The sequence below is a fragment of the Lathyrus oleraceus genome, chromosome 7 (assembly GCF_024323335.1).
Source record: "Lathyrus oleraceus cultivar Zhongwan6 chromosome 7, CAAS_Psat_ZW6_1.0, whole genome shotgun sequence".
Lineage (NCBI taxonomy): Eukaryota > Viridiplantae > Streptophyta > Magnoliopsida > Fabales > Fabaceae > Lathyrus > Lathyrus oleraceus.
In genome coordinates, this window is record NC_066585.1 from 47424505 (window position 1) to 47447369 (window position 22865).

At 34.2% G+C, this 22865-nt stretch overlaps 3 protein-coding genes across 3 annotated transcripts; 2 read left to right on the top strand and 1 right to left on the bottom strand.

Annotated features, from left to right (window-relative positions):
* The first annotated feature begins 4814 nt into the window (after positions 1-4814).
* LOC127108063 (6-phosphogluconate dehydrogenase, decarboxylating 1, chloroplastic) lies at positions 4815-6719 on the top strand. Its single transcript, XM_051045427.1, has one exon. The coding sequence runs from the start codon at positions 5037-5039 to the stop codon at positions 6513-6515; it is 1479 nt and encodes a 492-aa protein (XP_050901384.1). The 5' UTR covers positions 4815-5036; the 3' UTR covers positions 6516-6719.
* A 7773-nt stretch (positions 6720-14492) lies between these two features.
* LOC127101947 (protein MAIN-LIKE 2-like) lies at positions 14493-16076 on the bottom strand. The gene is made up of 4 exons (XM_051039372.1): positions 15921-16076; positions 14913-15622; positions 14741-14831; positions 14493-14663 (listed from the first exon to the last, which is right to left on the bottom strand). The coding sequence occupies exons 1-4, from the start codon at positions 16074-16076 to the stop codon at positions 14493-14495; spliced, it is 1128 nt and encodes a 375-aa protein (XP_050895329.1).
* Positions 16077-17002: 926 nt separating this feature from the next.
* On the top strand, positions 17003-18013 carry LOC127101948 (uncharacterized). Its single transcript, XM_051039373.1, has 2 exons — positions 17003-17404; positions 17567-18013. The coding sequence occupies exons 1-2, from the start codon at positions 17003-17005 to the stop codon at positions 18011-18013; spliced, it is 849 nt and encodes a 282-aa protein (XP_050895330.1).
* Positions 18014-22865: the final 4852 nt, after the last annotated feature.

A 22865-nucleotide genomic window follows, 5' to 3' on the forward strand; every position in this document is an offset into this window, starting at 1 on the left:
AGATCATGGATGAAATTGAAATAGAAAATGAAAAAGAAATTGAAATAATGAAATAATAATGCTGAAAATGGCAAAAGCGTAATTCTTAAACGCATGACCAAAACGGCGCCGTTTCAATTTAATTCAGTGGCGCTTCCTCATTGGCTTGGAGGCGCGGGAAACAACTATTCAAACGTAGGCAAAGGAAATGAAGATCAAACATGGCCTGACACGCGTTCTTGCTCAAGAACACCATCAGAATTTCCAGAAAATGATGAACATCAAATCTCAACCAAAATGAGCAAACTATACATCATTGGAACCAGCAAAGCACGCACATCATGAATATCCAATTATTTTAACCTAATTCTAAACATGTTAACCGGATCGATCAAAAAAAGAAATGAGCATCAAACTTCAATCTCAGATCTCTCTCACAATTCTCAACCAAATCAAAAACTATGAGCATCATGTTAATCTACAATCAAAGACCTACACAAGGCATATAACAATTTGAGCAATGAAGAATTTCGAAAAATCACCTTGTGAATGAAGCAGATGAGAATTCGTGTGTTTTTGGCTCCAAGAAGGTGAAACAGATGGAGATCCTTGCTATGGAAGGTGATTGCAACACGTGCTTTAGCTCAAAGATGCTTCAGGTGCAAGAATCATGGAATTGCCATTGTTGTGCAAGCTTTGGACAGTCCAAGTTCTTGAAGCTTTTGGTACGGATTCAGCAAAACAGTTCTTCCTCAAGGTATATGGAACATGGATCCACGAAGAATGAACAAGATTGATGAAGATTTGGATCAGAATTGTGAAAAATGTGTGATGAAGTTTTGAAGAATTTGAGAGGTTTTGATGAAAAAGTTTGTTGCAATCTTGGAGAATGTGATTGTGATTAGCAATTCTGTTACAGTTAAGGCTTTATACCAACTTCTTAATCCATCTCTTAATCAGAATTAACAAAATTGGATGAATTAGTGTTAATGTGATTTTAAGTGAAAGTCCAAAAATGACCTTTTTCAAATTGGCAATGTAACAGTACCATGACAGTTCCAACAAGTCATATTTGCTATTTGGAGTGTGTTGGAAGTGGTTTCATATGCATAGGCCTTGTAAATCTCAAATTCACATGTTCGCACCAAAAATTCAAAAGAAGTCACTTAAAAAATGACTTTTTGCCTTGACCATTTTTGATGAATTTTGATTATGCATCATGAAAGTACATGTGAAATGGGGTTTGCTCAAAGAAAGATCATCCATTTTGGCCATTCCATGTGAAAGTTATGCCACTTTGATTTTAGGCATTTTTGGAAAATGATTGGACCATATCTTGCTAACCACACATGGGAATTTCAAGTTCTTGGACTTTTTGTAAAGGTGAGAGCAAGATCTACAACTTTCATGTTGAACAAAATTTCATTTGAAGCATTTTTGGACATGTAATTTTGAGGTGAAAAACTTTCCATTTTTGGAAACTTCCATTACAAGTCACTTTCCATTTTTGGAAAGTTTTCTCCTGACTTTATTTTCTTCATTCTTGATGTTTGAAATGTCAAATGAAACTTGTTGAGACATGAATGAAGTGTATCCAACTCTCTCCCACCTCCAAATCCATAAAATCAAGCACAGTTGACCACAATTGACTTTTCTGATTGATAGATGAATTTGGCAATGCACTGATCAAGTTGAGCCCCAAACTCCTGATGAAATGGCTCAAGGATGAAACCCTAGCCTCCATAAGCTCAATATAATCACATGATGATCCCCATATCCATTGTAGACCCCATCTCCTTGCCAAGCCCTGATTGGCCCAATACAACTGATTAGGGTTGACCAGTGGTCAAAACCCTAATCTCAAGGTATCTGATCAAACACTTGGATCTCCTAGATGATATCAAGACCATGATGATGATGATGTATCATTGCAACCAAGATCAAGCTCAACCCCCTTGAGAAATCATGAAACCCTAACTTGGACCCCACATCCTCAGATGATTAGTGATCCAGTCCATCAATGAAACCCTATCTTGCATCATGACCTCTTCATCTTCCGACCAAGACTTAGGAGGATGATTTGCACAATGTAACCACATGATATGCAATATGCAATGTCTAATGACCTAAAAATGATATGCAATATGTTAAGCTAGTCCCAAGAGAGGAGGGCAAATTTTGAGGTGTTACACAAAGTAAGGATGATCTAATTTTGGATGAAACGTCAAATTCAATAATTTGTTTAGACATAAATATCTAACACGAAATCATGTCCCTAATTTTTTTTTAGCAACAAGGAAGATGGAAGAGAAGAAATTTATAAAGTATTAGATGCCATTTATGTCTTGTTCGCTACTATCAAATTGAAGAAGATATGAAAGTAACATCATCAATACCTGAAATACATGGGAGTCCTATCAAACAAAAGGAAGAATATATATGATGTATTTTTTGTGTCATATATGTTGCCCTAACTAAAAATCAAACAGTCAAGTTAAAGATCTTAAATAAGCATTGCGTGGGAGGCAACCCACATAATTGTATTATTTTATTTTTATTTTGTCTTTAAAGTTTTTAATAAGTATGTTTTTCCTATTTGTAAACTGCATGTTCTTTATTAAACAAATGAATTCCTTTCCGTTGTGTTCTTCAGTTTAGAGTATGCTGCTTTACCAATGACAAAAAGAATAAAGACACAAGTAAAGAAAAACAAAAGAAAAGAGAAAACTAAGTTCTTATTGAAGTTCCAAATGCAAATTGACAAAGTATGAAGAAAAGTAATATTCAACAATCTTGTACTTAATCACCAGAGACTTCAACAAGTAAGATTTGAGCAAAATAATTCTACTATTTACATTCTTTCTTGACACAGCCAACTCAGGGATGACAAATTGGCCCCTATTTGATAGGGCCTCTTGCATGTTGTTTCCTCTTGGAGGTGCGTTGTGTAGGATTTCTTCGAGACGAAGTAACCCCTCCTTTATAGCTTGTGAATTCTAGTCTCAAACAGTGTTATACATGTAGTCCAGCAATTCATTGGCGCTTTGTATCTCGAGATTGGCTCGCAATAGTTGGAAACCATGGAATGCTTTTGGTTGTGAAGTTGGCGGTGGTATCAAAAGTTTGATCAGAGGCCCTGGATTAGATCCTGCAATCCGAGGGGGTTGAAGTAGATTTGGATGCAATAATGTATCCACCACCACTGGTCTGCAATACTATGAGGAGGAGGTGGAGACGATTGAGCGACAATGGCAATAGCTGTTGCTTCACATACGATGGAAAAACGAGTAACTTTAGATCCAACCATTGCTGAGAAATTAGGAAGTCAGGACTTGGAAATTCAGGAAATCAAGGTCGACTCACTACTTGAGTAGACTGAACACGGTGGATCTAGTGTTTGATTTTGAGACCTCTGATTCGATATATTGGAAAGGTTTCAAATTGATAGATCGAAGAGAGAATGTGCGATTGTGGAAAACTCGAAAACTTGAAGTTGGTTCTCAAAGACAGCACCACTGTTCTGTTGCAGAACCAGAATTGGTTGAATAAATGGTGGTTATGAAGATTAACGACGAGTCTGGGCTTTTGATGTAGAGGAGGAACTGATATGTAAGATTAACATTCCAACGACCAAGTCAATATGTGGAGAAGAAAAGTGAGTGAAACTTGAATTTGAAATTGTGTACCTGAATTCTTCGCGTGTATACTTTATATAATATAACAATTCTAACCACCCATTATTTATTATACATGCGATGTGGGGAGCCGTCGAATATATATTAGATCTTGGTTCCATGCACTCTCGGTAAGATAGTTTCTCTACGCCACAAGTATACTAGACATATTGCAACTCCCTCTGATCAGCCAATGACCATTTCGATCGACCAAAAACAAAATTATATATATATATATATATATATATATATATATATATATATATATATATATATATATATATATATATATATATATATATATATATATATATATATATATATATATATATATATATATTATACTACTTTTCTTTCATTTCTAAAAAATAATTTATTGAATTTTATCCATCCTCCGATCACTATTATAATCTCTTTTTAATTATATATATGATTATTATTATATATCATATACATCAATTATCCAATAAATCTATTTTTTATTATTATTTATAACATTAACGAGAGAATATATTATTTTAAAAATATAGTTTGATGGAATGAGTTTATCCATGTATTGTTAAGTAGATGAATTGAATCTAATCAATCAACACTTTTACAATTAATTATATTATTAAACTTATATCATTATATAGTTTGATTTATTAAAAAAAGAAAGAATTTAATTAATCTTAATCGTTGAATCTTAAATTATTTGATTTCTATTTTAATTAGTCCAATTATTTATTTATTTATATAATCCTTTTTTTAAATAAATATCTAAAATAATCTATTTTTCCATTTATTTTTTAAAGTAACCCATTTTCAAATAAATTTTTTTCAAAATAAAGGAGACGTCAATCTAATTGATGGTAGAGTATAAATTTTTGAATTTTTTAATTGAAAATTGATTATTTTAAAAATAAGTAAAAAAAATGGAGTATTTTAGATATTTATTTAAAAAAAATTATTATTTAGATAAAAATTTCTCAAACAATATTTATGGATGATTGTGAATTATAAATGCATTTGAATTAATTTCAAAATAGAAATGATCTAAAATAAACTATTATCTTCAAATAAAAAAAAATAACGGAGAGAGTAAGAACTGAGCAAGAGCGATGAATGCTGACTACACTTACAGTGTGTAAAACATATCTCTGGTTGACTTCACATCGTTAAAAACAGTAAAACGCAGTCGTTTCATTACAAACGAACACATCTTTGGAGGTAACGTCGTCTCGTTGGTGGTTAAGTCACTGTCCTTTCGCACCCTCGACGAGTCCGCCATCTTCCAAACAAAAAACACTTCACTCTTTCTCTTCTCACCAAACAAAATTCTTTATTACATTTATAACAACCTCATTCATCTAACTCATCTATCTCAATCAAATTTATCAATTAATGGACGCTTCTACCCTCTCCCGTATTGGCCTCGCCGGCCTCGCCGTCATGGGCCAAAACCTAGCCCTAAACATCGCCGAGAAAGGCTTCCCTATCTCCGTCTACAACCGCACCACCTCCAAAGTCGATGAAACCGTAGATCGAGCCCACCGTGAAGGCTCCCTCCCTCTCACCGGTCAATACAGCCCCCGCGAGTTTGTTCTCTCTCTCCAACGGCCTAGATCGGTTATCATCCTCGTCAAAGCCGGTGCTCCTGTTGATCAAACAATCGCCGCACTGTCGGACCATATGGAGCCTGGTGATACTATCATCGACGGTGGTAACGAGTGGTACGAAAATACTGAACGGAGGATTCAGGAGGTTTCAGAGAAAGGTATTCTTTATCTCGGTATGGGGGTTTCTGGAGGCGAAGAAGGTGCGAGGAACGGTCCGTCGCTTATGCCGGGTGGATCTTACCAGGCTTATAGTAATATTCAGGATATTCTTGTGAAGGTTGCTGCTCAGGTTGAAGATGGACCTTGTGTTACTTATATCGGTGAAGGAGGGAGTGGGAATTTTGTTAAGATGGTTCATAATGGGATTGAGTATGGTGATATGCAGCTTATTTCTGAAGCTTATGATGTTTTGAAGCATGTTGGTGGTTTGTCGAATTCGGAGCTTGCTGATATTTTTGCTGAGTGGAATAGCGGTGAGCTTGAGAGTTTTCTTATTGAGATTACTGCTGATATTTTCAAGGTGAAGGATGAGGGTGGTGATGGGTATTTAGTGGATAAGATTTTGGATAAAACTGGTATGAAAGGTACTGGGAAATGGACGGTTCAACAGGCGGCGGAGTTATCGGTGGCGGCTCCGACTATTGCGGCGTCGTTGGATGGTAGGTTTTTGAGTGGATTGAAGGAGGAGAGGGAGAATGCTGCTGCGGTTTTGAAGGAAGCGGGGTTGAGTGAGGAAGTAGGGTTCGTGAGAAGTGGGATTGATAAGAAAAAGTTGATTGATGATGTGAGACAAGCTTTGTATGCTTCCAAGATTTGTAGCTATGCGCAAGGGATGAATTTGTTGAGAGCAAAGAGTAATGAGCAAGGTTGGAACTTGAATTTCGGTGAGTTAGCTAGGATTTGGAAAGGTGGGTGTATTATACGGGCAGTGTTTTTGGATAGGATTAAGAAGGCTTATCAGAGGAACCCTAATTTGGCGAGTTTGATAGTGGATCCCGAATTCGCTAAGGAAATGGTGCAGAGACAAGGTGCGTGGAGAAGGGTTGTTGGATTGGCTATATCGGCCGGAATTAGTACTCCCGGAATGTGTGCTAGTCTTTCGTACTTTGATACATATAGGAGAGCAAGGCTTCCTGCTAACCTTGTTCAGGCTCAGAGGGACTTGTTTGGAGCTCATACCTATGAGCGTCTCGATCGCCCCGGCGCGTTTCATACCGAGTGGACGAAACTTGCTCGTCAGAGTGGTGCTGGCATTCTTAATTGATCGTGTTGACGATATGTCTCTGTGTGGTTAGTTGTTGTTTCTTTGTTTGTTGGTTAATGCAGACCATTTGTATGGCAACGGTATGTTTTGTTTGAGGATCTTTGGTTAGGCAGAACATCTATTGTTTCCTTAATTATGTAGCAGTTTTTTTTCTTTCTTTTTTTCATTTAAACAAATAAAAGAAAGGCTTTGTCATTTGAGTTATACAGGCTTTTTTTGTTTCAGCTTTGATTCCTTAAGTACACTTTAAATTATTGATGCTTTATCTCATAGATACCTTTTAAAGCTGTGTTAAAGATTGTGTATCAACAAAGACAGAAACACCCTCTAAGGCTTCAAATATATCTTGGACCCTGTTTCCTTAGCTTTACTTTACAGGTATATTGGTGTATGTTGTCAAAGATTTCCCCTTTTTCTTCCTTCTTAACTCCAATGTGTGAAAATTAAAATAGTAAAACAGAAAGTAAACTAAACTAAAGTTGTTGTTGTTACCTTGCTAGCTAAGTTTTTTTTTTATGTTTTTAATATATTTTGTTGTAAGCTTTGTGGATGGTTTGTTATTTTGGCAGCTTTTTCTTTGGGAAATCAGGAATAGGGAATAGTTTACTAGTAAGTATGTTCTTGATTTTATTGGAGTTTACGCCCTTCCTCAGTTTATTCATTAAAGTTAATTACTTACACTTTACAGTTAGGCTTATTCACAATTAGGCAAGAACAAGAGACTAATAACAAGAGTCATTCTTGAAATATCTAGGAACTAGAAAGACAGTCCTTCATTTATGATCAAAATACAAATGCTTTCTTCATTGCACAGAAGGAACAAACCTTGTAATGTATGCACTGACAAAAAAATACACACGATAACATACGTGAAAACATAATGGTTTTATGGAGCAATGCTCTCAAGAACTGGCTGAGTTCTTGTTACAGTTGCAGAAGGCATTTTACTATTGCCAACACATCTGCTTTCAAGAACCATGTCTTCGATTGCTTGTTTTTCCATAGCTTGAATCTTTTTGGTCTTGAGAAGTCTCATGGATGAAAATCCCACATAACCTAATATTGTCAATCCAAAAAATCCAAGTACACACACAATCACCCAAATATACCACAGTCGCCGCTTCTTCACCAATGGGAGAACAACTGAAAAATGGCCCTGGTCTCTTGAGTGGCATACACCAGGGGAGCTCATCATAGTGAGTTGAAATGTTCCATTTTCATTGAAAGCCACACATCTAGCCTTTGAGTTGATTCCACTCATAAATATCACATTTGGGAATTGAATAGATATAGGCTGTCCTATTGTGTTGAGAGTGAGGTTTTTGAAACTTTTATCCCTTACATTTGATGCATCAAAAACCATGAAGCCAACAACAGAAGAGATGAGTGAGTAACCTGGCAAATTGTAGTAGTGGGAAGACCAGTTACCTAAGTTCTGGTACGCAATAGCCACCCTCCTGACACGGGGGATAGCAACAGTTCTTGGCGGGATCCGAAAGTAGCTAAAGTTAGCACCTTCGTTCCAGAGCCTCCGGCTTCTCAGACGCACTACTGAAACATCCATACCAGAAAGGTTTTGTGGAAGAAGAGTGTCGTACAGAGCACCAGTTTGATGCCGGTGTCTCGCCATTGACCTGAAAGCAAAATCTTGAACCTGAGAATTTATGGACGCACTGGCAGTATTGTTCAAGCTGTGCACCAAGGAGCAGCAACACGAGGTGAAAATCAACACCCAAATGAAATCCCAGATCATGTTTTGGTTGGCACTCACTAAAACCGCAGCCTCTCTAAAAACATGAAAGAAATGTGTAGAAAGGCTTTAGGGTTGGTTGCTTTCTTTTCTTTAGTAGTATTGAACAAGCTATAGATGTGAATGCAACACCAAGTTCAATGATGGTTACTTTCCACAAAGAACAAGCATGCTCAGGTTTGGGACCCAACCAGGGATTCCAGAGTAAAGAAAGACTGAAAAAGTCACAATTGATTTGGGCCATTCTGATTCAATTTGATAACTTCAGACTATATAACTTAAGACTATGTGCTTTGTTGGTGCATCTGTCTAGGAATCTTTATCACTACAAGGCCACAAACAACTTTTATCATCCGTTGATTTCTCATTTTTCTCCGCATTGGAAGACAAAATTAACAAATGAAATAATTGATTCCACTCAGCAATTGGGAAAAAAATAATCAGAAAACCGTAAAGCCCAAATTTTGAACAAAAATTGTATTCAATTTTCGGAGATGTATTTCTAGATGTATCTTAAATAAATAGAATTTTGAATTAATATTAAAATATTTAAGAGATACATCTTTAAATTTATTTTGGAGATGGATCTCTGGAAAGTATTAAAGTTTAAATTGCGTTAGACTCCTTCTTCCTCATTTTAAGAAAACTCAACTTTCTTAAACTCTCTCAAATGTTTTTCCTTCAATTAAGTGCTAGCTAAGATTTTCAATAAGTTAAGGGAAATGAAACGTTTGATAATGTGAACATCGAAGAAGTCTCAAATAGAGAAAAACAGGACTTAGTATTTTTCGGAATGCATTTAAAAGGTATTTTCGACAACAACATTTCGATAATGGTGAATGCGTCGAAGTGACAGTTATCTGAGCGTGCAAAAGCTTTCTGTTTAAAATCAACAATTACTTCTTAATTTTATCCTAAAGACACGTGCACAGAATGCATGAGCGAAATGCATGCAAAGGTCTACGTGGCTAAAGCTGAAGAATGGAATGTGTCATACCCTAATTTTTACCACTAAGATTCCATCTCATTTTCATCATTTGCATATCATCAAACATCTCATGTGTGTGTCTTTTATGCATTATCAACCTTATGAGAATACAAAAATATGTTGTCTTGTTTGATTCTTTTTCAAGGTAGGTGTGTTGGTTTAAGGAGCTCAAGTGATTGACTGGTCAAGATTATGGACATTCCTCAGTAACTCAAGTTTTTCATTCATTCACAATAGTCAAGTGATTTCCCTTCATCACAATCAAGTTAAAGATTGCATCCACTCAAGATCAACAAGTTCCAAATTCATCTAATGCCTAAATTAGGGTTTTTATCAAGATTGCTCTGACTTTTTGACCAAGACATGATCTAATGGTTTGAAATATGATTCAAGGTCCTCAAGTGTTTCATTCATGTGCTTCAATTGGCTAAATAAGTTTGATTCATTGATCATCGAAGATTTGTATTTCATCTGATGAAAAGTCAACTGCTCAAGGTCAAAGTTTCACTTTTGAGATTTTTTTATCAAGCATGGGATTCTCAAGTCAAAAATCATGAAAATATGGTTGATGAATGCATTTGATCAAGAAAAACAAGAAAAACAAGAAAAAGTTCAAGAATGTCAAATCTAGGGTTTTTAAAATTTTCTATAAGTTATGAAATTGCATGTTCATGAAGCTCACTTTACAAGTTTGTAACTTCTTCCTAAAACTATCATTTTTATGATCAAAGGACGTACTTGTAGATGATCTTCCATACTTCAACTTTGTAGAAAGCATCAATCAAAGATCTCATAAGGATTGGAAGATATAAAGTGATGAAGATGAGATCTCAAAGTTGTAAAAAATTTTAACACTTGGAAAATTTTCCAAGTGTTTAGCAGTTAAGATTGTCAAAGTTGATAGCCAATTATCTCCATGATCCAAGCTGAATCTCTTTAAATGTCCAACATGAAAGTTTTAGAGGATGAGAATCTCTTCTCAAATAGCCCATTGAAATGAATTTATCACACTTGAGCTAGGAGTTTCGAAGAAGGAAAGTCACCATGTTAGGCCAAATTGAAAGTCCATCTTCATGTCAAGTTTCATGTTCAAACCAAAGTCAAACCTCAAGATCTTGCTTTGCAGTCTATGATGCTTTTAAATCTCAGCATAATGAGTGTTTTACACAAATCACTGATGCATTACATAAGGGCTTGAACCATTATCCAAACTACATACCATTCATGGATCATTTTGCCATAAAGCTTCATTGGCATTTCCATAAAGATCACTTTTTTCAACCACTTTTGCTTGGAACTTTGTAAATAAATATTGCTTTGAGCTTACTCTATCTAAACACCAAAAGTAAAAACACTTTTGTACTTTTCACTATTTTTTTAGATTTGATCCAAAGTCAATCAAACAATACCAATAACCACTGCGCCAAATTTGAATTCATTCACTATAAAAGGAGGCCTCATTGCAATGCTCCAACACAAAAAAAACATCCATCATCAAGCAAGAAAGAACATTGAATTATTCTTGCACTCTTTTCACATTTTCACTCAAGGAAGCTAGAGGGATCGTTATTTCTCATCTGAAAGTGCTTTTGAAGGTGCAACGGACACACTCCGTTAGGTAAAAAAAACTCATTTTGAACTTCCTCATAAAAACATCATTTTCACTCATTCTTGTTACCGTTATGTTTGTTTTGAACACGAACTCCCTCATAAAAAGCTCATTTATTTTGTTATTTAGTTTTTAATTTTACATTAAAAAATTCAAAAAAAAACTTTATTATTTATTCCTTTTTACTTTTTCATTTAAGTATGCTTTGATTCAATTTTTCCCATGATTAATTTGCTCCCATTTTGATCCATATGTGTTGAACACCTTGATTATACTTGGACTTAGACTTGATGATAACTTGTTTATTTGATTTGAGCTTGAAGTACATAGATGTTTATGGTTGATGACTTGCTTTGAAACCTAATGTATGAACCTTAATGACTTAAACCCTTGTATGATGTGAACTTTTGTCATAAAATGATGCTTTGATGTGCTTTGAACTTACTCTTAAACATTGCTTTAGTCTTGATGCATGACATAATTGTTTAAGGTTTAACATGCTTGTATGCTTGTATGATCCGTGTGTTATGAACTATTCTCTATGCCATGCCTTTTGCTCCATTCTTTATTGATGGTCTTGATTAGTGTCTTAAGATGTTTAAGCTTGATACATGGTAGTGGTTTTGTTCATATGATTTCTTAATGGATATTGTTAATCCATGATATTTCTTGCACGATACTTGTGCTTATATTTCAATCCAAGGGAAAGAGATTATATTTGACTTATTGTCATGTGCATATTCATTGTGTGTGTTTGTAGCTTCCTTTACCCACCTTGTGCCCTTTAGCCCCTTCTAAATCCTAGTCCAATCTTAGGATTTTTCAAACTTGAACTTCTTTCATAAAAAAAACTTTGACTTTAGGTCATTGAATTTTCAAACTTTCGTTCTTCATAAATTCTTCAAAAACACTTTAAGCATATCAAACTCTTTTTATAAGACTAAAAAACATAAATCTCATTCAAAACTTTTGCCACTTGTTTTTTTTTAATAATTTAAATCCTTTCTCAAAAGAGACTAGACATGAATAATCTTTATAGTTGAGATATAAATCTCCTATCCCATAGTAATGATTAAAATTGATGTTGATTCTTTTCCATATGAAGGAGTTAGTGACATACTTGTAGATTTTATATCAAAGTTGGAGCCCTTCCTTCATAATGATGCAAAGACTCATCTTCTCATATTTGTGGTGGTTTAGATGAGTATTCTCCTTAAGATGACAACTTGACTCTTCTTCTAAAATCAACTAACCAAACCCTTTTGTTATTTGTACCCCGGACTATGGGATTTTGATCCTTCATTAGTACGTAGACACAATACTTTATGTCTTTTCAAATCAAAAAGCAATAAAACATACTTCTCTTCTCATCACTTATTTTCATTGCATCGTGTTTTAGGGATTCAGAAGGTGACAATCAAGAGTATTGTCACCATCTGAACCTTTGTAGGTTTTGTTTGTGTTTGAGAATCATAAGCAAATGGTCTAAGAACGATTAAGTTACATCTGATTGTCTATTCACAATTAGTCAGTCAAATAATTCAATGCATCCCCTGATGTTTGCATTTTATACTTGTCCTAACATGCAATTGATTTCGCATAACATTTAAAATATTGCTCAGAATAATTTTTCGGATCTACAGACAGACCGGTTGAATCGATTTTCAACTGTACGTCAAATTAGCGGGCGAAAAATTTCAAAATCAAGCTTGCAGACGTCAGTTTTCTTAATCTACGATTCACATAGTTTAAACTGACATGCTCATTTTAATTTTTCGATTATTTTTTTGGTCAGATTTTTGTCCGCCTGAGCCTTTTTACCGATCAATTTTTATTTTAAAATTTGATCAAAACTTGTATGTGTCCGAGAAATTTATTTCACACTGATCATTTTAATGTGTTCAGTTTATTTTTTTGGGTATTTTTGCATTCGATATTTAGTCATTTTTGAATCATTTATTTTTGTTTTTTAGGCAAAATAATCGTTGGAGTTAATTAGAATTAACTATATTTTTAATTTTATTTTATATATATATATATATATATATATATATATATATATATAATTATCTAAAACTATTTTCAAAATACAAAAAAAATTATAAAAGAATTTGAAATAAAAAAGAAATGAGAATGAAGACTCTCGCACCAATTGAACCAAGCCACGCGACACATGATGAGAGGAGGAATTGGTGAAGAAACTCACCACTCACGTGAATTGAGGGAGTCCTCACTATCAGATTTTGTTTACTCTCCCAAACAACCATCAAACTACCCTCCCTCTCATATATACAATATCGTTGTTCATCGAAAAGATCAATAACACCACAACCTGAACAAAATATCTTCACTTTCTCATACTCACAACATAAAACAACAAGGATGTTTTACTGCCTTGCCCCTTTTTTGGTTTTAAATTTTCAATATCCCTTATTCTAAAATTAAATTTCTAGAGTGTACCTTTTTTCACCATCCACTCGTCCAAGGAATGGACAAGTTACTGAAGGCATAATCTGGCAGTGTGGACTCGGTCAATGGTAGACCGAGTTCACGAAGAAACAATTTTTTTAAATTTAAATATATTTTTAGCATTATTAATAAATATTTTTATAATAATTTTTTTATTTAAATAATATAAATTATAGTTTTTTATAATAATTTTTTTGTAAATTAAATATTTGTTTTAATAATAAAATTATAATTATATTAATTAAGTATATAAATAATTGTAATAAATAATAAATATTTTATTGATGTACATGGAAAAAATACATCTTGTGCCTACTTTTTTTACGTTTTCTCTTGCCTAAGTCTTCAACTCTTTGTCTTGGGGAGATGGAGATGAGTCGGAAGATAGATCTTGATGTTGATCTTGATGTTGATTTTGATGTTGTTGTGATGTATTGGGACGCATATCCATACCGTCGAAATCTTGAATGGAAAAAGAAGGGATATCCAGTAAATGGTCATCAGTGAGATCAAAGTCGGGTAGTGAATGTGTTGGTTGTGTGAAGGTGTTAGGTTGAGTGTGTTGGATTGGAGGATAGTAGATATCATCAGGATTGAATGTAGAAGTCGGTTGTTCGAATGTAGTGTTAAATGTTTGGGGTAGAGATTGGGGATTTGAGTTATCAAAGTTTGGTTGGGGGATTGAAGTGTATTTTATAGGTGGGCGTAAGTTGGTTTGTTGTTGATATTATTGGTTGTAAAAGTAGTTTGTTTGAGGGAATAAAGTGTTTGAATTTTGTTGTTGGGTTGAGGTGACATAAAATGTGTGTTGTTGTGTGGTCTGGGTGTAATGGTATGTTTGTTGGGCTGATGAAGATGGTTGGGCCCCAAATTGGGATGTGTACATGTGGGGAATGTCATGATGTAAGGGCGATGCAGTTTGTTGGGTTGAAGAAGAGACACGTTGACGAGGATCGTTCAAAAATTGTGTCGGAGCAACGTGCATAAAAGGAATTGACAAAAACCAACTCATATATTCTCTACCCGACTTAGACTCACCAAGTACCGAGTTCCCTTGTAATACCAAATACCTTTTTTTTTTTCATTCTTTGACCTCTTCTTTGTTTAAATCTTGCCAATGTGTATCCCAAGCTTGGACCATAGTCATATTATGGTGTTCACTTAGACATCTTGGCTGAGACGAGATGTGTTGTTCAAATCCAAATTGGAGTTTGACCTATCTGTCTGATGCATCTCAATGGTAAAGAAACATATTATATATGTTGTTGCACTCCATACTCGATTGTCACTATAATCAGACACTAGGTATTGTATGTACGGTCTCCATATAAACTGTCATAAGTAATATAATTGTTATAATGTAAAAAAGAATTTTAGATAAGTTGAAGATTGTAATGAACCATACTTACATCATTTTCTTCCATGTGTTCAATTGCAACTCGGTACCCACGTAGATGATGACGAGGATTATTTCCATAATGCATACCTCGTTTGCACCATCTTGCATTTACAAAAATATATATTAATGTGATGTATAATTTACTGTGAGAATAATAAAGTGCATTCAATGAAATTAAGTACCTTAATGCATACGGATGTGATGGAACCTCGGTACTAACTGGGGCAAACAACAGTATATGTGGGAATGCCCAGACACTGAGTATTATAACACAACCTCCTATGCTCTTCACTCCTTTTTGGGTTGCCTTGCACATATGTCTATATAATGTTGTCAGACAAGCAGAACCCCAACTGTATGTGTTACATTTTTCCAAGTCTCCTACTAAAGGTAACCAAAATGACTGATATAAATTGTGACTCTTATCTGGCATTAAGAAAGTAGCAATTAATACTAAAATATAGACTTTTGCATGAAGAATATTTTCCGCTTCCGTGGGGGAAGAATTATTTTTTAGTTGTGTCAATAAAGCTTCTAACCAAACAATTTTCACAGAAGCCCCATTTTTATCTGAAGCGGTCGGTTCGACGCCTAAATTCTCCATGTAAACATCGTTTGTTACATTTATTGGGCCATTAATAGGTTTACCATTAATTCGGAGACCGAGTAACATACTCACATCCTGCAGTGTAATAGTACATTCACCAGTTGATAAATGAAAATTATGTGTCTCGGGTCTCCATCTCTCTAACAAAGCAACAACTAGTTTGGAGTCTATTTTTAAAGTTGCTATTTTTGCTACATTAACAAAACCGACTTGTTCTAAATACGGTATTACAACAACACTTGGTTGAATGTGAGTATGGGAATGGACCCGAAACCTAGTGTCTTCCTGAAATGTAATAAAAATCATAATGAATATTTTTGGTGATGAGAAGATGAATTTTAAAAAAAACATAATGAATATGTAAACTTACTTATTCCGCAATGTTTGTTGATGTTCCACAGTGTGTTTCTCCCATCCACAACAAAGACATTTTATAGATATGAATTTGAAGAAAATATTCTGCAATGCAAATATTTGAAGAAAATATTTGATGGTTGAAAAGATTTGATGAAAAGATGTTGAGGATGAAAAGCTCATTTATAGTGTAGAAAAATAATAAAAGATTGTTGATTGAACACAATACTGCATGCATGCAAAAGTTGGGTTGAGTTTTCCCTTCAACGGTTCCCTGGTTGATGAGACGGTGCACTGCAAAAGTTCCATGTGTTCTGAGACGTCCAATCAATGGCCAAGCTATGCCTGCATGCGTTTTGACTCGTCCAATCAATGGGCGAGCCATGCCCGCATGCATATTTACTAGTCCAATCAAAGGGCGAGCTATGCCTTTCACCGTTTTTAGTCGTCCAATCAATGACCGAGTTAGGGTTTAGGGTTTTGTATTCTTCCAACCATTGGAAATCGTTTTTTGACTATAAAATAGGTCTTTAATAGTATTCTTTGTCAACATTCCAACTCTCCTTCATTCATATCTAATATCCAAATGGCTCAAAGAAATTTAGTTGTGTCTATTCATTATAACGGGTCTATTTTCACATATGTTAATGAGGGATTCTCATTTAGCAATACAAATATCCATTTATTCAAAATTCACATCAATTCTGATTTCCATCATCTAAAAGATAGAATTGAAAAAAAGTTGCAAAGTCGCGTTGAAGAAATTAATTATCGCCATCCATTAATTAATGGAGGCGATGATACCGTCTTTTATGTAATGACACCTATTGAGAGTGACGAAGAAGTCAAGTCAATGTTTCAGTGTCACATAACATTTTCTCAATTACCCACCATTGAGATATATGTTCGTCTACCTGAAAATATTGAAACATATCCAACGCAATCCATGCAGTCACACCAATACGGAATGAATCAAACCATTGACGAAGAACCGACTCAAAATAATGAACCTTTCATACCGAATGAAGAGGTTGGCGACAAAAGTGAGGATGATCAAGAAGAGGTCCGATTTGAAGATCTATTTGGTGCTAGCGATGATGGCAATGAAGACCTCATCGACACACCTACCGTAGCAGTAAGAGTTCAACCGATTAGTTTGTATAATCCACTTGTTCACATGCAAAATATAAATTTGGATGATGCTGAACCAATCTCTATTTTTGGGAGTTTCACACCAATTCACAATGTTGACGACATAGAGGAGGGCATATAGTTTGAAAATAAGGAAGCGTGTGTTGTTACATTACAACAATGGAATATAAAACTAGTCTAGATTATTCAGTGATAAAATTTGACAATGTACGTTACGTCATCAAATGTAAAAATTCTGTATGCAAATTCAAATGTAGGGTTTCTTTGCGTAAGGGGAACTCAAAGTGGAAGATTGGTAAGTTTGGTGGGTCTCATACATGCACAACCACTTCAATGTCACAAGACCATATAAAACTCAATTCAGAAATGATTAGTAAGAGCATAATGGAGCTTGTTAATCGCAAGGCTTGTCTTAAGGTGAAGGTGATCATCGCTCATGTTGTAGAAAAATACAGGTATATAATATCGTACAAAAAGGCATGGATTGCAAAGTGTAAGGCAATTGAGTCGCTGTATGGAAATTGGGAGACATCTTACAACGATTTGCCGCAGTGGATACTGGTAATAAAAACACATCTTCCATGTACTATTATAGAATTGCAATCCTTACCTGTGATTTGAAATGATGGATCACAATTGGGTGGCCAAAGGATCTTGCGTCGTCTATTTTGGGCGTTTCGACCATGTATACGTGGTTTCGCCTATTGTAAACCTATTGTGTAGGTCGATGGAACATGGTTGTATGTCAAGTATAGAGGGACTCTGTTGATGGTCGTGGCACAGGATGGGAACAGGAACATTTTTCCAATAGCATTCGCATTAGTTAAAGGTGAGACAAAGGATGCTTGGAGTTTCTTTCTTAAGAATTTGAGAATACACGTTACTCCACAAGAAAATTTGTGTCTTATATCAGACAGACATGAATCAATAAAGAGTGCATATAACAATCCTAAAAATGGATGGCAACATCCTTCATCTTCACACGTCTATTGCATTAGACACAATGCACAAAACTTCATGTGTGAGATTAAAGACAAGGAACTGCGCAAAATAGTTGTTAACATGGGTTATGCGTTGACAGAGGAGACATTTAACTACTATCGCGGGGAAATCCAAAGAACAAACAATGACGCTTTATCATGGATAGACAACATCCCTTGGGAGAAGTAGGGAAGGGCATATGACAGAGGGCAACACTGGGGTCACGTGACAACTAATCTGGCAGAAGCAATGAACTCTGTACTCAAAGAAACCCGAAACCTTCCAATCACTGCATTGGTCAAGTCTACATACTATCGATTAGGATCACTATTTGGTAAAAGAGGCCATCAATGGACAAAAGTGTTGGCCTATGGCTAAGTTTTCACTGATAATTGCAACAAGGGGATGGTTGAAGAAGTCAGTAAAGCTAACACACATAATGTCATGCAATTTGATCGCAAGAGATTCTATTTCATGGTCCATGAAAAGATTAATCAGAATGATGGTCGACCAACCGGTACTTTCAGCGTTGATCTTAGGAAACAACACTATGATTGTGGGAAATTTCAGGCATTTCACTTACCTTACTCCCATGTAATCGCAACATGTTCGAGTATACGCCAAGACCACTCCATTCACATACCAGACGTGTTCAAAATTCTTAACGTCTTCAAGGTCTACAAGGAGAGTTTCCTAGGACTTCCCCATGAGGAGAATTGACCATAATATGAGGGATTTACTCTTTGCCACGATGACTCTATGAGAAGGAGGAAGAAATGGCGTCCAACCAGCACTCAGATTAGAATCGAAATGGACAACGTTGAAAAGGAAAAGAGAAGGTGTGGGATTTATCGCGAAATAGGACACATGCGTAGGAAATGTCCAAATGTTGCAGGACCCTTTAGATGATTATGCTATTTTGTAATTATCAACTATTATGCACGTACTATGTTATCAACCATTGTGTATTTATAATGTCTTTTGGAAACAAACATTACAGAATACATTTGATAATCAAAGGCTTCTGGTTAAAAAGTACAATCACAATAACTTAAATTCATAGAGCTTATTAACTAACTAATCAACAACAACAACCAACACAAGTGGACCTTCAACTCCTCTGTTAACTTCACCACTATGTGCTGAGAACATACACTGAACATCTACATCATTTTCTATACGATCCAGGTAATACATGTACGTATCATCGGGACTTGCATCAGTCAACGTTATGTATGGACAACGATGCTCTACTTTTCTCACCTTCATATGACGCCCACCCAATTGTCGAAAACCAGTGTGGATGACTGCAATCAATGTTCTGAAATTCCATTGCGGATCTAAGCAAACACTAATTTTTTTGTCTTGTCCATAAAATACAAGGCCACAAACAAACATTCTTACTAAAACAATTTGATGTGTGATCTGAATTATATTTGTACAATTCAAGATATTTATAGAAAATTAAGACATGAATACTCGACCATTCATTAGCCGAGACACTACAAACACAAAGCAATTCCTCGGCCAATGAATGTCATGGGTGATAACTATATTATTTAAAGGCAATATTAATTAATTAAATCTATTAAAATAATTTAAAAAAATGACTTCATTCACTCGGTCATCCATTGACCGAGTTAACGCATGGCGAAACAATCCCTCAAACCAATGACCGAGTCAATACTAGTTAGAAAACTCTTTCAACAACTCGTCCATCCATTGGACGATAGGATATTGTAAATTAAGGCATCCTAAATATTTATTTTCATACTAGGGTATATTGGGAATAAAATTTAAAAAACAGGCAAGATAGTAAAAAAGTCACGAAAAAAAACATAACCTCTTCTATTCTCATTCAACACCTTCGAAAACACCACAAACTCATTCCACACTCTCCTTCCTCCACACAACACTCACATACAACTTCACATCCTCTTCACTTCATCGACATACAACATCATCGTCACATTCATCTTTTCCATCTCACTACCATAACCATGTTTCAATCACCTTCCACATAACACAAACATACTTTAAACAACAAGTTTCAGTAAAACAAACAACTACAACAACCACTCTTTAACGCATCATAACATACTACCTCTCAACACCACCATAACAACAACTTCACTCACAAACAAACCACCATCACAAACAGTACCGCCAACTACCACTCTCCGCCTTGTACCAATAACCACCTAGCTCCGGTCGGACTCCCACCTCCACCATTCAAACGAAGCTAACCGAAATCACCACCGTGTGAATGACAACAACCTCCACCGCCGAAAATCATTGGAAAGGGTAAGTGAAGAGAAAAGTTGGAAACAAGTTTTGTTTTGAGTTTAATGTTGTTATTTGTTTGTTAGTTTATGACATGGTTGAAGAAAGTAGTTTTTTTATTAAATGAAAAAGAAAAAAAAAAAGACAACAATGGCATGTTGTTGTTGCCGTGGGTTCCAAGTGAAAAGGGAGAGGGAGTTTACATTAATTTCTGAATTTTTCTTTCCCTCCACTTCCACGTGTCATCATGTGAGTGAGGGTTTCTTTTTTAAAGAAAAAAACTCCTCTCTCTTTGGAACAGCTAGCCACCGCCCCACTATATTTTCATTTTTCTTTTTTTTTCTTTTGCATTTTTCTTTTTTCTTTTTAACTATATTATTACTTATATTATTATTATTAATATTATATATTATTACCATTATTATTATTATTATTATTATTATTATTATTATTATTATTACTATTATTATTATTATTATTATGTTTATTATACTATTATTAGTATTATTATTTTGTTGATTATATATATATATATATATATATATATATATATATATATATATATATATATATATATATATATATATATTATTTTTACTATTACTATTTTTTTATTATCATTTATATACTTTTATACTATTATTATTATTATTAGTGTTTATCTTTTTATTTATTTTATTTTTACTATTATTATTAATTATTATTATTATTCATTATTGTTTTTATTAATTATTATTATTTATGATTGACTATTATTGTTAATTACTATTATTATTCATTATTATTGTTAATTATTATTATTTTGATTATTATTATTTAAATATTATTATTGTTGATTATTATTGTTAATTATCATTATTGTTTATTGTTGTTAATTTTATTATCGATTATTATTGTTACTAACAATTTTAAAGATTATTATTATTATTGATCATTATTATTAATTATTATGTTTACTAGTTATTATTATTGTTATTATTTTTTTGTTAATTTATTTTTTTAATTATTATTAATTATTAATTGTTCATTATTATCATTATCCTTTTTTCTTGTTTAATATTATTGTTATTAATTATTTATTAATTAAATTGATTATTTTTTTAATTATCAAATACAAAAATTGATTTATTTGTCCGATCGATTTTTGACAGATGCATAGTAATAAAGTTGAAAATTCAATTTAACTATAGAAATTGTTTACACGTAGAGTTTTGTTTACCGACCTCAGATAATGTGATTCCTACGTGAATCACTTTATGATTACTTAACATAACGCTAAATTATTTTAGTTTAATTTTTGTTTCTTTTTGTCGCTTAAATAATCGATTTTCACATATGCCTTGCAATTTCGGAGTTAAAAATTCAATTTAAACTTCAGAGATTGCTTAAGCGTATAAAATCTTGTTAGCAGCCACAAATAAGGCGATTCCTACATGAATCTCTTTATGATTGCTTAACATAACACTAAATTATGTAGTTCGAATTTCTTGATTTTTATTTCGAGTCCCTTGGCTTTCTCTTGGGCATTCTCACAACGAGATTCTTTTATTTACAATTGTATTTCAAAGCTTGTATCGTTTAATTATTATGTTGTATCCTCATTTGACAAACTGTGCCCCCATTCCTATATTGTGCAATAAGTTTAACTCTTTTAGTTATTTATATTATCAGTTGATTGTTAATTAAAAGATTAAAATCAACCACTTTCATAAAAGAACAAAAAATAAACACTCGATCCAACCTCGAGCCTTTTTCCCAAATCAAATTCAAATTGAATGCAAAGTCGAGTATCTCGCCCACGCCACATCCAAATTCTTTTCATAATCAACTTCTGACACTTGATCCAATGTCAATTCATCCCCCTGTTTTAAAATTTTTTTACAATAAAAATGGAAGAAACTGATTAGGTTTAGACTTTCTCTTTTTGAATGTTAGGATACTGGTGTAGAGCTTCATGTTCGAACATCTGTCTTCCATATTAAAATACAATAATGACTAGAATTAGATCACTCCTCTTATAGAAGAAAAAGATTGATTGGATAATGATCTTCTCTTTTCCGATTATTTGGACACTATAGTAGAGCTCCCTGTCTGAATAATCGTCTTCCATTAATGAACTTTGACCTTATTCACCACACATTTTCATAAATAAACTTTTGTATGAAAAGAGAGTGATTAGGATTAGGTCTCTACCTTTTAGGGCATTTGAGCACTTCAATAGAGCTCCTTATTTGGATGTCTGTCTCTACTTAAAATCAACTCAAACTCATCAAACTTGTTTTTCTCCCTTGTGCGGCCCTGAAAACATTTTCAGAAAAGAGGATGATTTATCAATTTTGACGCGAAACAAACAAAGACTTTTGCCTCCAAGAGCGAGCAACAAGTAAATGTTTAATTGCTCAAATGTGGTATAAGCATCACTCTCTTAAAAGCTATCAATCGAGTAGTTCTCTTTTAGTAGAACTACGTAACCTTGAGTTCTCCATAACACATGGAGATACGTAGGAGCAGGATTGAGAAATCTTGTCAAGCACATTAATGTTAAAAAAAACCCTAAGTGTTCCTTTCTTTCTTTTTCTTTTCTCACTTGATAAGTAGAAGGTGGCAAACGATATCACGCTAACACTCTTACACGAAATTAACTAAATGGGTCCCATCGAGTACGATGGGTGCGAGGGGTGCTAATATCTTCCTATTGCATAACTGACTCTCAAATCCATTTGGTTGCGACACCCATTTCTTTTTGTTTTTCGTGGGT

What these genes read in the sequence shown, in the direction of transcription:
- LOC127108063 (XM_051045427.1), top strand. Translation starts at nt 5,037, where the DNA reads ATGGACGCTTCTACCCTCTCCCGTATTGGCCTCGCCGGCCTCGCCGTC.
- LOC127101947 (XM_051039372.1), bottom strand. Translation starts at nt 16,076, where the DNA reads ATGGCTCGCCCATTGATTGGACGAGTCAAAACGCATGCAGGCATAGCT. An exon ending in CCAACTTTTGCATGCATGCA is followed by an intron (nt 15,623 to 15,920) that starts GTATTGTGTTCA and finishes ATTACATTTCAG; the next exon opens with GAAGACACTAGGTTTCGGGT. An exon ending in TCACATCCGTATGCATTAAG is followed by an intron (nt 14,832 to 14,912) that starts GTACTTAATTTC and finishes TGTAAATGCAAG; the next exon opens with ATGGTGCAAACGAGGTATGC.
- LOC127101948 (XM_051039373.1), top strand. Translation starts at nt 17,003, where the DNA reads ATGGAATATAAAACTAGTCTAGATTATTCAGTGATAAAATTTGACAAT. An exon ending in ATTTGCCGCAGTGGATACTG is followed by an intron (nt 17,405 to 17,566) that starts GTAATAAAAACA and finishes CCTATTGTGTAG; the next exon opens with GTCGATGGAACATGGTTGTA.